This window comes from Lonchura striata, chromosome 6 (assembly GCF_046129695.1).
Source record: "Lonchura striata isolate bLonStr1 chromosome 6, bLonStr1.mat, whole genome shotgun sequence".
In the NCBI taxonomy this organism is placed as follows: Eukaryota; Metazoa; Chordata; class Aves; order Passeriformes; family Estrildidae; genus Lonchura; species Lonchura striata.
Genome location: NC_134608.1, coordinates 26,788,148 through 26,805,009, shown reverse-complemented (window position 1 = coordinate 26,805,009; position 16,862 = coordinate 26,788,148). Strand labels below are relative to the sequence as shown.

Here is a 16,862-nt window from a genome sequence, read left to right as displayed (position 1 = left end):
CCAGTCACCTCCTAACTAGTGAAGAGAACATGGCTACTTCTTGGCTTGAGTTTTAGAAGATTTAAAAAAAAAATTTGAATTTTCCTCTGAACCTGTTTTTGAATGAGGATGACTGAAACTGCATAGTATTGCAAGGAATGTCATTAACAGTGCATCATGTAATCTTAATGTTTGCTGATGTCTGCTAGAAATTGCTACCCAACACAATTGCGTGATTGCACCCAACCTTTGCTTAGTTGCAGTTGCTGTCACTTTAGGTACCTTTGGCCTGCTGTTGTCCTAGATACTTTCAGGTAATGACTCCATACTACACAGTACAGGTTGTTTATTGTACATTCACACATGTATAGTACCTGTACATTACAGCACATAACTTTTATTAGTGCATTCCAATGAAGGATTTTTCCATTACTCTACAACTTTGTTCTTTTTGTTTCTGAATATAATCTTTTTTCTGTTTCTCCAGTTGTCGCTGTAGTTGCCATCACCAGGTGCCTTACTAAAGTCTAGATTGGTAAAACCAACAGATGATGGTTCTGTCTTTGCTTCTAGAAAAGAAAAAGTAGAAAAAGCTGAATCAGTATAATAAAATTTGTGATACACCCACCTTTATCCTATTTTAATTTTATTAGCACATGTCTAAATGTTCTGAGAAAATTTATGATATGACCTTGCATGTGCTGTTAACAAGTGAACCTTTGAACTTTTTCTGGTGGGGATAGATATGAAGAGCAGTAAGGAAGAGGAGAAGAAAGCAATCAGACTGGCTTGAATCACAGGACTTTTTAGCCAGGTTCATGTGTAGTTGTGTGTGTACTCTGAGCTTGAAATATTTCAAGTGCAGGTTGTTCAGTATTTGAAGTGCATGTTGTGTGCTAATATTTGTTAAACTAGTGGCTTTTTTCTTCACCTACAGAATTTCTTCTGTAAAGTTTTTCTGAGGAAAAAAGTATCTTGTCCTTTCTGCTGTTAAACAAAAAAGCAAAACAATGGATTTTGCAGAGTGAATTCTCCCCTATATTGGCATGTTTTTTATGTTTGATTATTTATTTCCTTCATGGTGTTCACAAACTTACAAAGGAACTAAGCATGCCCGAAAATACTAAAATGTAGCTTTGCCTCAGCTGTTTCTTCTCTGCTGAGTTAGTCCTCTCCAGCTGAGTTGTATGCTCATTCATCTGTGTATTTTTATCAAAAACTGGAAGTGTGAATTACAATTGGATGATTTTCTTGATTAGAATTTTTAACGTTAAGGTCTATTGTAAGCATTATTGGTGTTCGTACACATGAAAAGCAGCAGGCTTGCCAGATGTATCGTAAATTATTTTTGTTTTCAGTTTAACTTAATGAATTTGAAAATACAAAATTACAGAAACTGCAGAAAATTTCAGGTCAGGAAAGGGCATGAAGATTCCTAGAGGAAAAGGATCTTGCTGAAGGAAGCCTTCTAATATCTTAGATAGGATGAACTGCTTCAATAACCTTAAAGCTGCAACTGATGCATTTTATCACAGTAAAACAGCACTAAATCACAGTAGTCCTTGGCTTTCCATTGTCTCACTGTGTAAACAAGCCCAGTGTAAATATTTTAAAAAACTATTTGTCAATTGAAGAATTATTATTAGTGTTATTATTATTATTATTAAATAATAGCAAGTTATTTTTGACCCTTGTCATAATTTAGTAATTCCTTCTTCTGCAGAAAGCCTGCCTATGTGGAAATAGTAGCTATTCCATATAGTGACAATTAATAACCTTATTTGTTTTTACAATGGAATTGATGAGTATTAAAACTTTACCCATCTACTTTAGAGCTCTTTGAGATGTGCTCAATGTCTGATTTAGGATGTATTTTTTCACCTCTTATAAAGAGAGTATAATTGTTTAGGTTTTTATTCTCCATAATATCAAGAACAGCAAATATCCTGAATGAATTTTTGCAACTGGGAAGTCAGAGCCTTATCTTGAATTTCTGAAAATAAATCCTAACAAGAGAGATATTGTAAACTGTATAGTAAATTAACAGTTTAGTGATAATTCTTTGGCATGCCATTGTTGAAATCTAAAAAAAATTTCACTATTTAGGTTCTTTGGACAATGGTCAATAGTTTGACTGTTCAAGGTTTGATTTTTTTTTTTTTTTGTATGAATGGAATTTCCATCTGTATTGCTAAATTAAATCTGAAAAACAGTGTTTTAAAACATTCTGCCTTGTAATCCTGTTTGCAGACAACACTCGTTGCTTCCAAAGAAGTTTGTGAATTACTCGTTTCCATTTTCCTTTATACCAAGATGATTGTAAGATGCTTTTTACTTTAAATTATTCTGAAAACTTTTCTCAGTATTTTAGCAAGAAAAATCCACTAGCATCTTGATGAATTCTCACATATTTGTTTTGGCTTTTTAGAGGATGAAGCAGTGCATTTGCCATCTATTTTTCTATGATTAAATTTACTTTCTGCCATTATAGTGTCGAAACTGTATGAAGTTTTATGTTAAATCTATTATGGAAATAGTGAGAGGAACTGTAGAACCCATGTATGTTGATCTCAGTTTTAGTAAGACTATGGTAAACATGTGAGCAGTGGGAGATCAGCTTAAATTTTTATTCAGCTGTTCTTGTGTAAATTCAGTGGTTAATTTAGTAAAATACTGTCTACTTCAAACTGGAATGTGTGGTGAAATTTTTTTTCTCCTGAGGAATATCGGAAATATCAGAATCTGTACTTTCAGATTTTGTCTGTTCAAATTTAACATTCTTAATATGCATATTTAGAGCCTTCTTAAGCCTTTAAACTGGAATTCTAAAATGGCAGTAGGTATGAAGTGAAGGAAGAGTATGTTAGGGACAATGACCATCTGCATTATTCATATATCATACAGTTTTTGGAGAGCTAGCTATGAATTAGAGATTACAAATAGTTTTATGAAGACTATAAAATGAATGCTGTTCACGGTGTGTGGTATTACGAAGTATTTTACTAGTCCTGAAAATATTGACTTTGCCCTCCATGACCCTAGAGCTGACTGGATATGAAGCAGGCAGAAAATTTCCTTTGCATCAAAAGTAGTAGTGAAGTATTTTCGAGGTAAAGAAGCAGCTGCATTTCTTCTTTAATAAATAAATAATTAATGGTAGTTCTGATGGGGTGGGAATGAGAAAAAAAAGCCTGTCTTGAACAGAAGGCTTGCTAAAGTAAGCAGCCCATCCATAAAGGGCCTTGATAAGATTTTGGCAATTTTTAGTTTTCTAGATTTTAAAAAGTTTATATTTAAGTACATTGTACTCTCAAGACTCATATCTGGCTGAAGTCTTAGCCTAGTTTCTCTCTAGATGAGAAGTACTGCTTAGCTGGCCCTAGTACCTGTAGTCAAGAGGGTTAAGCTCCAGTACTCCTTACATCTATATCTTTAAATGTTCTTTGTAAAATATTTCTGGTTTTGAAATCAAAACTTGCATTACCATGCTAGAGTATATGCTTTTGTGTTTGCCTTGTCTTATGTTAAGGGGACTTTAGCTAGTCTTTTGCAACATGTATTTTGGTGATTGAAGTACTGCAAAATAAAGCAATATTGCCAGTACATGCAATGCAAGGCAAGTTTGGAATTCTCACAGTTAAAATGCTTTCCTGCCAAAATATATAAGAATCAGGTGGAGGTTTGGCTTTAACCTCTGCTACGGTATGAAGAGCAGTTGTCTTTGGCAAGAAACAAGTGATGAAACCCATGCTGAAAGCTCAACATAAGTGCAGCAATCAATTATACAAAGCCCCACAGATCTCTAGGAAAACTAAGGATTTCAATTTTATGGTCTTGGTCTTGTGTTTTAATTACTAACATGAAAACAGTGAACAATGAGCTTTTTGCTAGGCTTAAGTAACAAAACTTTTGTGCTGGTTCTTGTCTTCTTTAACTTGGTGCCTATTAGTCCATTTTTATGATGATGTAGGAGAGGCATACAAAATTGATTTTGGCTGTGCCTAGATTGGTACTTGCTGCATGCAGTATGACGTGTCTGCTACATTGTGGGATGTTAGGTGTATTGGGGGAGAATGATAGAACTAAAAATACCTCTGCCAAAATCTAGGAATTTTAAAATGGTTCACCTTACTCAGGTGCTGTTTAACTAAATTAATAATTTCATGTTTAACAGTTCATTGTTTCATTAGAGATGTTTTAAAAGTTAATTTTACGCAGAAAGAATGATGGTAGTCATTGTCTTGACTAGCAAATCTAAAAGTTCCATTTTATGTCTGATGGATCAGAAAAAATGCTGTTTTTTCAGAGTGGGGAACAGGGATTAAAGAAAAGCTTTCACTGAGTCTTACTTTCATTAGAAATAAGACCCATGTGTTTTTCCCCAAAGTCAGTTGGTCTTTTGGCAAAACCAGGTCTTTTGCACAGAACACCTTTTTGTTCAGAACAAGTTCTCCACTTAAGAAATCTAGACTTCAGGAAAGTATGGAAGTCTAAAATGAGGAAATAGCATGTTGTTTTTTCTTAAAGCCTCAAAATTTTATTTTTAGTTTACAGAAGTATTTTTGGTAAAGATCGTGTAGAGTTGTTTGTGGGAGAACTTGATTTATGCTGTCAGTGGAGAGTTTATGCCCTCAGACACCCTAAAAGAAAGGAAAATCATGAGAGAGGTATTTTAATAAATTTTATACAGGAGAGATACAAAATTCATAATTATACATAATGAGAAATAGATTATAAACTTATTATTGTAGCTGCCTTGTGAAATTGTAGTTTAATGTTTATGAAATAGTCTTGCAGTGTCATCTCTTCTACTCTGCTTTTAGACCAGTGTGCAAAGGACTTCAGGGTTGGGGTTTTCTCTTTCCCTTTTCTCTTTATTCTTTCATTCTTTATGCTTTGTTAAGTTCTTTAGAAAAAATTTTCACTTTCCAAGTTGGGGATTAAACTGTTTACAGGTAGAGTTCATCTAAGGAACCTTTCTGCATTTCTGTGTGCATAATATCAAATCTGATATGGCAGTCCCTTGCAACCTGTCTTCTAAAAGCAGGACAATTATTAGAAAAGAGCATTCTTCACTCTGATTTTGTAGCTGTGTCTGATATTTCATACAATTTCCAGGCATTTTACACAGATAATATTGGTAATTTTCTTAAAATTTCTGTAGAGACATAGTTTATTACTCCTTTTATCTGACTGCTTTCCAAGAGACACACAGAGCCTTTTTCTATCATGTTGATCTTAAATATACAGTCTTGAGTATATCTTGCTTCATTTATTTTGTGATGGTGGAGATGGGCACTGAACACCTTGGGGAAAAAAAATTGATTCTTTTTCCTTTCTTTACTGCCTTAATATATGTATCTAAAATGATCTTTCATTTAACATTTGACAAAGATGTTTTCACTGAGTTTTATGCATTGTTTAGCTTCAGCTTGGCCCTTCCAGCTGTTGCTCATCTGAACTGGATGCTACCTAAAGAAATACTTTTAGTGTAATTTGTATTTTCATCAGTATTCAGAGATGAATTATGGTATCTGATACAATACAATTCTTGTAATCATCCAGGGCTGGTTTATCAGTTCCACTGATAAAATTTTTTCTCAGTGGAAAAAAAAATAAAACCAGGAAAATTCCATATCAAATGTACCATCTTAGATTGATTGTATGCAAACCTCTTTCTGGCTAAAATCCTGTGCCTGTAACAAAGCATTCATACTTAGTATGAGTGCCTGCAACTTTTAAGACTTGATTGCTTGTTAGTTATTCTCCATCATCATGTTTCTTGTATAGTTGCAATATAAAGATCATTTAGTATCTTTAAGTATATGCAGAAGACACCAACTTTGTTTTGGTGATACACACCAGAGTTTTATCCTGACAATTTCTAAGGAGGTGTGGTTCAGATGTGGTTGGTGTGAGCAGTGCTGAAAGACTCTACACAAGTCACAGCACTCTAAACAAATGGTGTTTTTACTTTGTTCTTGTGGTCTTTCAGTTACTGATATATTGGTTAATCCTGTTCCTAATGTAATACAACAAGGATCAAAACTTATAGAAGTTGAGTGCTTTTTATCTAATATATAATTACTTTATAGTCACGTACTTTGTAATTTTAAAAGTACATTTAATTTTTATTTTTATTTACATTTAATATTTATTTTTGCTGTAGAGGAATTTTAATGTCTGATAGATGTATGATACAGTTGTATTTACTGAATGATTGAAATATGAGTTGGTTAAAATGTTGCTTGACTATTACTTAAATAACTCTGTTTTGTTGTAGCCGAAAAAGAAAACTAAGACATTCAATCCTCCAATCCGTAGAAACTGGGAAAGTAATTACTTTGGGATGCCCCTACAGGATTTGGTTACACCTGAGAAACCAATACCTCTGTTTGTTGAAAAATGTGTGCAATTCATTGAAGATACAGGTAAGATAGGAGGACTGTTAGAGGAAGGACTTTCCCATTTTGCATAATGAGTAAAACCTCTCATTTTCTGTTTTAAAGTACTTTTAGAATTTTATCCTAGAAATAAATAATTATGGGCTAGGTGCATTTAAAAAGTAGAATGTGTTTTCTAAATTTTATGCTTAATATGTGATGATGGTTTTTTTACTTTATTTATACAAATAATTACCTTTTGACAAATGTCTGAGGTTTAACATGTTCCCTGTAATTAAAAAAAATTACATCACTATCTAGTGCCGAGTGACTTTTAACCCAATGGCAGTCCAGTCTTACATGTCTCACTGTTGCCACTGTGTTTTATTTTATGTATTGAAAAGCTCTGAAATCCACTTTTTCTAATTATAGAAAACAGGTGCTTGAAATGGCTTCTGATTTTGGTATGATTAGTCTGCTTGCTTTTTTGATTTTGAAAGTAAACCTAGTTTTGCATTTTAACTTGTTGCAGAGACAGAAACTTATTTTCTAAATCCTGTGTAATTCTCCATGAAAAATGTTAATCTATTGAAGATATAATATCCCAGTTTAATGTAAAATATTAACATATATACAGATGTTTACACTAAAGTGAAATTTCACAGTTTGGTTTTCTCTCTCCTTTCTCCCTGGCTTTCTGGTTGTGTGTTTGTCCCTGCTTTCAGCCTATTTACTGTGTGACCATGAGGCAAGTAGGATGATTTTGCTGGTTAAACAGAAGACTACGGTTAAGAGTGGGAATTTGAGGTTTGGGAGTGATCTGTGATTGGGTTTTGTTTGGGTTTTTTTTGGGATTTTTTTGGTTTGTTTTAAAGATTGTGAGCACTAGTTTTCACCTAGTGTGTAGATCCTACTTGATCTGAAGTTTTATAAATGCTGTATTGCTGTATTTCAAGTAAGGGTGTGACTGAACTGAAACATGTTCAGGACCATCTTTTGATGTATGTCTGCAAAGGGAATATTGTTTAGTGCAAAGTAATACAGCATCTTTTTTTCTAAATTTGCTTAGATATCTAAGAAAATTTTGGCTGTTAGATGAGAGTAGCAGTTTTAGCAAGAATAAAGCTAATGGGTTTTCTTTCTTATAGTAAAATTCAGTTTTGCTGCCATCTGTAAGAATAGTGCTTCCAAAATAACTACCAGAGGTGGTAAGCCTCATAGCTGTTTTTGAAGACTTACATGCTGCATTATTGCAATACAGAAATTAGGTGAAATCTCAGGCATCGATATTTTGGAGTTAGAGATATTAGTGCAGATCTGTCTTTAACCCTTACTTTCTACAGATTAAAGAAAGGTAAGAGCTGTATTTTTCTGTCCTATTGCTTTTGCTTTGTCCACCTCACCCAGTTAAAAATGGGAAAGGAGGAAGAAGGTCAAGGAGTGATAGAGTGGTGTAGGCAGTTTAATAGATATATGTTGTGTTTGCTGTTTTCTGTAGCAAAAAAAAACCCCAACCCAAAACAAACCAGCATCATTTATAGGTGAGTCACTGTCACCGGTTTTCTTTAAAAGTGACTACCTACAGCTACTATGCATAGCTATATATAAAACAGATATTGACTGGTATTGAAGACCAATTTCAGGAGTCTGTGGAATCTAGCAATAACTTAATTTGAGTATGTTCTACTTTTTAAGAATACTTTCAAACAACGAATTTATATGTCCAGTTCTAGAAGTTTTACTTGCTTAAAAGTATTGTAATCTTTGTGCTGAACTTTCAAAAAAAATATTTTTCCCAAAGGATTTTCACTAGCTTGTGGGGTGAGAGAGAGAACTATAGTAGTGTGGGAACATTATTTGTTGTCTTTTTTCCTTGTAATCATCAAACCATGCAGCCAGCCTAAAGGTTTGCACATCTTTTCTCATGACCTGTCTTGGGAAAATAAGATGTTGGGTTACGCTGCTATGTGTTTAAAATGTAGGGTCACCTCAAAAGGGGTGACTCAGAAGGCACAACTTTTCTGTTAGGTACGTATATGTTAGTTCATCCTGGAATGCTACTGTACACCTGGAGAATTTTAATTCTGGCCATGAATGTGAGCCATCTGTATAGTTCATGACTGTGAAGATGCTAGTTGTCTTCCTAGTTTTGTTAAGCACTTAGAACAAAACCTCTGCTTTTGATCTGTATTAGTTTTCTTTCTCCTACTCTGGATTCTCTCTAAGTATCTTTGGTGTTGTTTTCGGCTTCCATACTTGGCTGTGGTATTTTTATTTCCAATGTGTATTATATTTATATTGAATTAATATGCTGTAGGTATTTGAGTTTCAAGCAGGGTTCTGATAGAATATATTTGTTGCCTTCAAAAGAAAAGAATGTTCACTTGCATTGCCTTCAAATCCTGTACTGAGATGGACTCACATCATTGACTTTAGGGCTGAGAAAATTCCACAAAAACAGTTTTGGACATTCAGTCTGCACAAGGCAAGTCAGGACCTGTTGGCTCCAGGCTGGAGTTCAGAATGGTACTATTCCTGTATGATAAAGCTGCTTGGCCCTGGGGAGTCATTCAGTACTCATCTGTCTCATAACAAGTCAGTCTGCTGTCAGTTTGAACTGAACTGAATACCAGTGTTTATTATCATTGTCTTCTTAATCAAGAAGTGCAGTCTTTTCCAACTCAGCTACTCTGTATATTTCTCTTACAGAGGCTATAATTGTTTAGCATTTCCTCTTCAGGTACTTTCATGGTGTTCAGTTCCCTCCTTTGTAATTTGGATTGTGGCTGGATTTGTGATTAATCTCGATTTAAAGGGCTAATCTTAATTTTTCATGTTTTCTCTTTCTGTCTCATGAAATTATACAAGGCAATGCTTTGTACCCTCTCATCTAAATTTTGACTGAGGCTAGAAAGTATATGGTGTGAAAAACTGTTTTCTCTGTTTCAGATGCCTGGATATAGTAGATAGTACCTTAAAGTGTCTTTGAAGTTTCTTGCTCCACCATAAACCTTAAAGAATTGAGCACATGCAGAAAATACCATCAGATTTTTGTTTTATCATAATGTTCTGGAATATCCTCACAAAAAAAAAAATGTCTATCAGTAGAAGAGGGACAGTTTGTAAAAACCAAAGAAAATTCAGGAGCTTAAATTTCTAGCCTTTTATAAATCAACAGATTCTTTTTCTTCTGAAGAAGCCATATTGTTCCTGTCAAGGTCAAGGGTGATCTGGTAAAGATAAGGGATCCTAAGTCTGTGCCTATAGCTAAAGGTTATGGTCTCTGCGCTCCTCTTCAGTATTTTTCAGCAAAAAGCTTTAACCCAAACTGGTTTAGCTTTATGGAGCCAATCACTTAGTTCTTGAAACAGAGCTCAAATCCCCTTGTAATCTTTTTTGATAGCACTGGAAGCAGAAGATGGGGGGCAATTAACTCAGGTTAATATCTGAGTAGATCTGAAGCTGGGAAGCTGTAAATGTATTACAACCTCCATTTCACAGCTGCCTGCACTGTCACTGGTACTGAGAGTATGAAGCAGCAATAGCACATAATACTTGGTTTTGTTGGAACCTATTGATTAAAAACAAATCACAATACCATGTGAGAACATCTTAAATTTTATACTACTGTCACTTCTGGATAAGAAAGGAGGAAAGATTTGTAAATATTGTAAACAACCTTTGCTTCTGTGTTTCTACATTGTCTACGATTATAAGAAAGACTTTTTTCTATCCAAGCCTTTAATTTTTGAATTCATTGTAATTATAGCAGGATGAGTAATATTTTGGTTGGTTGTCAGAGCTCTTTCTTAGTTCACTGAACAAGATGATCAAAAGATTTTTTTTTTTCCTTTCAGGTAAGTAACTTGCCAGTGGTGAATTACCAAGTTTTCCACTAAACATCTTGGTATAAATATATAATGTTTTCCAAAAATCTGATTTTTGGTAAAGGTATTGTGGTTTTATCTGTAACCTTTTACAGACAGTATGAGCACTTCCCTGTCACTAGTGACATGTATATTTGTGTGCTTTTACCTCTGTCACATCCTTTGGAAATCGGATTGTAACTTGCCCGTGCGGGCAGCTATTTCAGTTGACTGTCAGTGGTAGCTATTTTTGTTTATGGGCTTCCAAAAGAGTATTTTGATGATACAGTTGTTCTGGCCTGGTTTTTTTCTTTCTCCTGATGGACTTGAAATAACTTAATTTTGTTGCATAATTTGAAATGAACTTTTAAAGTGTATTGGTTTTTTGTAAACTAGGTTCATGGAAATGTATTTAGCAGGGAAATTAGAGTTTTGATTTTTAAGAAAATTGTAGGGGTTATTTTTGTATACAAGTAATGGTGCTATGCTAAGATATGCTAGAAAAAAAGATTACCTGCTATTTTTAAATAAGAAAATCCAATGTAGACCATTACCTTTCTAGTACAACTCATTTTTTCAAAATACAAGTAGCAGAATTGAGATACTTTTTGAAGTATGCTGTATGAATTGCTTGAGTTCTGTATTTATCTAAGAGTTATAGTTATGAGGAGAATAAGGTAGATATTCAGTACTCTGACAGGGAGGAACAGATTTCTGAAGGGTAATTTAATGTCTTCAACAAAGTATTGATATGGTTTAAATTTTGTCTTGCAGTATAGTGGAAAATATTGACTGTCAAACTGTAAGTGTGGAAAGTGTACATATTTATACCAGCTTTGTAGCTTGAGTGTTTCGTTGGTAGCGTTTTTATGCTGTTACACACGCCTCAGATTTAGTGATGAACTGCTCCATGGACTATTTGTGTAGTAGTCAGCACCTATTTTTGTTGATTTTTAAGTTTTCCCAAACTTAAAATAATTCAGGCAAGATGACTTATGCTGATACTATTAGCATATGAGATTTTTTTTAATATATTTTAGTAATTGTTTGCATTTTGTGTTTACTTTTTGTATTCCTTCATGCATTGGTGAAAAGTTTGGTATAGATTACATTTCATTCTGTTTTACCAAGGAAGGAGACATCAAATTAACATTACAAATACTAGCAGTTTTGCTGTTGAGTACATAATGATATTCAACTTTAATATCAGTATTTTAATGGCCTTTTTCTCCTCTGAGCTTTCAAATGTTTTAAATTTTTTTATAATATTGCTATCCATGTACTTCATTGACCAAATTATGAATTTTAGATTCCATACTTCATAGAAAACTGATAACATTAATAGTTTTAATTGTACATTAAATAATTTAGCAAAGAGAACCTTATTATAATAATTTGTGTTTTAATAATTTAGTTACTCAGTTTGTGAGACAAGGAATGGAATAAAGACCGAGGAAGGAATTTGACAGAGCTAAATGTTGGTGTCTCATGTGGTTCTTATGGAGAGGTGTAAGAGGAATTAAAAATTGTGTAATTGGTATATGTACAATAATTACTGCATTTGATATTGAGACCATTTTTGTAATGCTGGGAAATTTACAGTTTTGGAAGTAATTCAAGTAAAAGAATATTGCCTTATTTGAATTTCCTTCAAACCTAGCTTACACGATTATCTTTTATGCTAAATATGCTGTGAGGCTAGATTTTTACTCTGACAGTATAGCTAAGGCAAAGTTTGTCTCCAGAGAATGAGATTTGGTAGAAATAGGCAAAGAAAATTAGTCAGCAGTGCTTGTTGTGGTAAAAAAGTAATGTACATCATTGAATACATTCCTAGTGGCTTGAAAATCCACAAATTCTAGATTGATTACCTCCCCTTTTATATGAGGGGCTTGGGAGAGCTGGAGAGTTTTAGAAACCTGTTGTGTTGGACAGAGTAAACAGAACCAGACACCCCCTTGGCCTGCTGTATGAGTTTCTGTCACTTTTTATTTTGGGCACTCGTCGGATGCCTCTGAATCAGTGGAGTTCACTTTTCTGAAAACCTGTATCAGCAACATTGGTAAATGTGCTGCTGTGTGGTATTACAGCTGGTAAGTTAAGAGTCAAATATGTGTCAAAAAAAGTGCAAGGCAGGGAGCAGGAGCAAGGGAAGGACAGAAGCAGTGATTTGTGAGGTGGGGAGTGAGACCATTGTTTTCAGTCACATTGTTCAGTTAAGTTTACTCAACTGCCCATGAAGCTTTATGTTTAGCAAAAAACGCACACAGGCCATGTTTTTTACTCGTGATTCTGGTTTGAATAGCTCTACAACACATTTTGTACCCTCATCTGGTTAGTGAGTGATTCCAGAGTGGGTGGTGTCGTTAATGTGTTTAAGACCAGGGCTTCTACTGAAGGGAACATAGACAAACTGGAGGAGTGGGATAATAGGAACCGGAAGGAATTCAGCAAGGACAAATGCCAGGCCATTCAGCTAGAATTGCAAGGACTAACCCACTGCAGTAGTACATGCTGAGCACTTGACTGGGTCCATATCAGTGCTAATGAAAAGGATCTTGTGGTCCTGGTGGAGAATAGGCTGGTCATGCCTTCTGTATTGGATTTTCCCAATAGAAGGGGCAGGCAGTACAGCAGCAGAAGTGGCTAGTAATTTTTGCTCTACACTCATTAGACATCATCTGAAATACTGCAAGAAAGATGTTGACATACTTGAGTCTAGCAAAAGAGGGTCAGGGCCTGGAGTTCTAATATGTGGGTTTATTCAGCTTGGAGAGAGAGGCTGAGGAGGTACCCAGAAGAGGCTTCCCATACCTATGAGGAGATTACTGATAAGGTGCAGCCAGGCTAAAGTAATGAAGTACAATGCCATTAACAGGAGGTTCAATTAGAAAGAAAGGGAATACTTTTGCTCAGAAGGTTATTAAAACACTGGTTCAGGTTACCCTGAGAGATTGTGGGGAAAATTGGAGATATTAAAGGGAAGTTTAGATGAGCATCCAAATCTGATTTCAGTGTTGACTGTTACTTGAGCAGAAGGTTGCACTGGATGATCTCCTGAGAATTCCTTCTGTGATCACTTCAAAATTGGCATAGAATAGGTTTCAGTAGTTAGGAGACTGTACACCAGTCTGTGTTTATAACTTTGGAATTAATCAGCAGAGAGGAAACAAACTCAAGAGGGTAACACAGGCATCAGTTATTTCTCCTAATGGAAGACTGACTACCAGAGGAGCACATGCATTAATTTAGTAGTGTGAGAGAATCACTGAAAACTGTAAACAAATATGTTTTGAAATACTCATAAAACACATGTTGTGCATTTGAGTTATATTGCTAATGAGGTATCTCTTCAAAGGAAACATCATGGGAATTGTATAAAGAATTCCTAAACAATGCAGGTAGGCCCAAGGTGCCGGGTATGTATGATAGTTATGCTGCTCCCCTTATTCCCTCAGCATTCTCCAGACCCAATGTGACCAAACCGTATGTGCCTGGAAAACTACAATGCTTCAGTTGTCACCCATTTTTAATGAAGCAAAGAATGGTCCTGCCTTCTCCTAGGCATGTTCATAGTCCCATATTAATTGTAGTCTTGTATTCTTTTTTAGAAATGTGCAGGCCATAAAATATGGGCTTGAGTGGCACTTCATAAAATGACTGAGACCTTGTTTAATAATCAGTTTGCCTAAATTATGGAAAGTTTAATTCAGCTTTGTAGAGTTTCCTATTGTCAAGGTCTTTCTAAAAGTACTGCTTATTGTTTGTTGGACATTTCAATAGGCTATAACTTATTTTATTACATGATGCAGTAAAACACTTATATTTGGTTCTGGTTTTCAGTGTGTGAATTGATGTCAGTGTTGATAAGGACACATTTGTTTTATGTAAGTAAAATTAGTGTGAGATTCTTACTTAGACTTTGGCTTCTTTGCTCAGTAATTATATACATTCTAGGTGTACATAGAAATTACTGCTTTGGATCAGTAAATTGGCAATTCCTTTAGTCTTGTGTTGTAGCATAGGAGTTGAAAAGAGGTAGACCAGATGACTCCATGGAATAAAATTAGACAAATACACAGATCACCAAATTTACAAAGGTAAGTGTGGGAATGATAGTCTCAGCTATTGTAGTGGAGAATTAGTCCTGAATAGTTTCATTGGCCACTGTAGAGGAAGGAATTGAACTGGGAGAGATGGACTTGCTGTGACTGTGGCATGTATTCAGAAACACAGACAGAACTTGATAGTGGAGCCTGGCTGTGGGTGTTGTTAGCAGACACTCTATGACTTTTCAGCAGTCTAAATGTTAGTATAGCTGTTGTCACTTGGGAAGAGGCTTTGAAATCATCATAGACAGCTCTCTGAAAACTTAAACTCTCTACTTGCTATCAAGCAAGAAAAAAAAAGAGGGTAAGTTCTGGAGGAAGAAAAATCATGCTATTTCATAATACTATGCTATACACACAGTTTCGATACTGCTTGCAATTTTTTTCAGCCTTTCTCAGAATTGGAAAGCATTGGAAAATAATAACTTTTTATTATGTGCTATTGCTTTTCTTTGTGGAGAAGGACACTGAATAGTAATTGGAGAAAACTAAGACTATCCTGGACCTGTAGGGTCTCCAACAGAGTATTCTTTCATACTAGACAAAGAGAATCTTGATCATAGCTTGCTCTTATCTACCAGTGGTTTTTGTATTTATTTACAGCTTCTGGAAGAGGAGTGTCAAGTATTTCTGACTGTGATCACATGTAACACTTTTGGGACATTTTTTTGAAGGCAGGTTTGAAACTCCTTTCAAGATGTGGAAGTCACTGAATGATTGAAACCAGTTTTGGTTCTGTGTCACCAAATTCTACCTTTTAGTGGTGTTCAAGGATATCAGTGAACAAGGCTCAGGTTTTTTGAAAGGACAGTTCAGGTGTATATTTACAAGAGGAAAACTCTTAGCTATGGAATTGGAAAGCTAAATGATGGACATGAAAGTTTATTGAAGAAATGCTTACTAAATAAGCTCTGATGCAGCCGGTGAAGAGACATGTTGAGTTGTTGAGACATTAAGAAGGAAATAATGAGTTAGAAGAGTAATATGAAATTGTTAAAAATAGCTGTATGAACCATTCAAGTGATTTTTGTACTTTGAACATTGTCATAGGATTCCTAATGGGTAATGTTTCTTGGTAACTTAAAGGGCACATTTGGTGGATTGTAGTATGACAGAACAGTTAAGTATTGATCTGAAGATCTAAAATGCATTCAGTTATTGGCCTATGATGGCAGAAGGCCAAGAGATTTCATAAAGCTGTGAAACCTGTGAATTTTTAATAAACCCATGTAGTGTTACGGAGATCTAGTATATAGATAATTTTGCACGCATAAAGATAACTTGAAGATTTAAGGAACTATAAATTGTTTATATTGCTTAATATGTTCTAAATTAAAAAAGAAAACTGTCTTGGGTAATGGTGTGATTATCAGGATAGACTCTTTATTCAGTGAGTACCTGTGGGCAAAAAAAGATAGCAATGTGGTAGGAAGCATAATCACTGGAGTGGAGTGTGTGTGTGTGCATAATTAAGGTGTACTGTTCAATGTTTACCTTGAAAGGCTGATGGAATTATGATGACAATGTAGTGTGTCTTAAAACAAAGTAATAATGAGAAGATTGGGGAACCTCTGCTTTCTAACATCTTTCTCCTTTTCCCCCACCCCTTAAAGAAAGACTTGTAAATGATGTGATAATTTACCTTAGGTAAGAAGTGAGGAGAAATGGTTTTGAAGTTTATAAAATATAAATGGTAAAAGGGAAAGCATATTGGAAGATTAAGTTCTTGTTATACACAGGAGTGTGTTACACCATGAGATTAAAAGATCAGTGTTCAGTTAAAAATGCATGATTTTTCCCCGCAGAGTATTTTTAATGTGTTGTTGCTTGTTAATAAATTGTTAAGCCCAAACTGTGAAGACAGTTTTTAAAAACATAAATGTTGTGGGTACCACAGAATTTTGGTTTTCGATTATTAAAAAAAATGGTGCAAATAACAACAGTCTACTAGAGATAAGTAAGAGAATAATTTTGGGTACATTATTCAACAAATATCTGCAACAGTCTTGTTATCCTACAATATAATTTCCTCTGATTCATGTTAAATGGCATGATGGACTCAATAGACAGTTGACATTTTGTGTTTTGGTAGTAGTGTATTGCTGTAATGGTTAATTTGTTAACATTTTTAGGCATTTAAGAAATGTATTCCTACTTTGATTTCTGAATTAGTAGTTATAATTGGTTCTGCTTTGCTTTATTGTATGTAAACTTGCTTTTTAATATTTATTTTTCCTCCTCTTCTAAGGATTATGTACTGAAGGCCTGTACCGTGTTAGTGGGAATAAAACAGATCAAGACAACATTCAAAAACAGTTTGATCAAGGTAATCAGAGATTTTATTATTTAAAGCTAAAACAGAACATGAATACTCCCTGGGTTTATCACTGCAATCTAAAAGGATTGCACTTTCAAGCCACCTTCCATAGCATTGTGTCCTTAATGGTCTGGTGGGTTGTATTGGTATAGTCCAGGTTATTACCAGTGAAGCTCCAAGGATGGAGAGGGAATCTTGTTGCAGAGGG

At 34.7% G+C, this 16,862-nt stretch overlaps 1 protein-coding gene across 1 annotated transcript in view; it reads left to right on the top strand.

Annotated features, from left to right (window-relative positions):
* ARHGAP5 (Rho GTPase activating protein 5) overlaps positions 1-16,862 on the top strand; it is a 43,775-nt gene that overhangs the window by 17,874 nt on the left and 9,039 nt on the right. The window contains exons 4-5 of the mRNA XM_021542660.3: positions 6,263-6,410; positions 16,586-16,663. Of these exons, the coding sequence (XP_021398335.1) occupies positions 6,263-6,410; positions 16,586-16,663 (226 nt within the window). The remainder of the gene's footprint in view (positions 1-6,262; positions 6,411-16,585; positions 16,664-16,862) is intronic.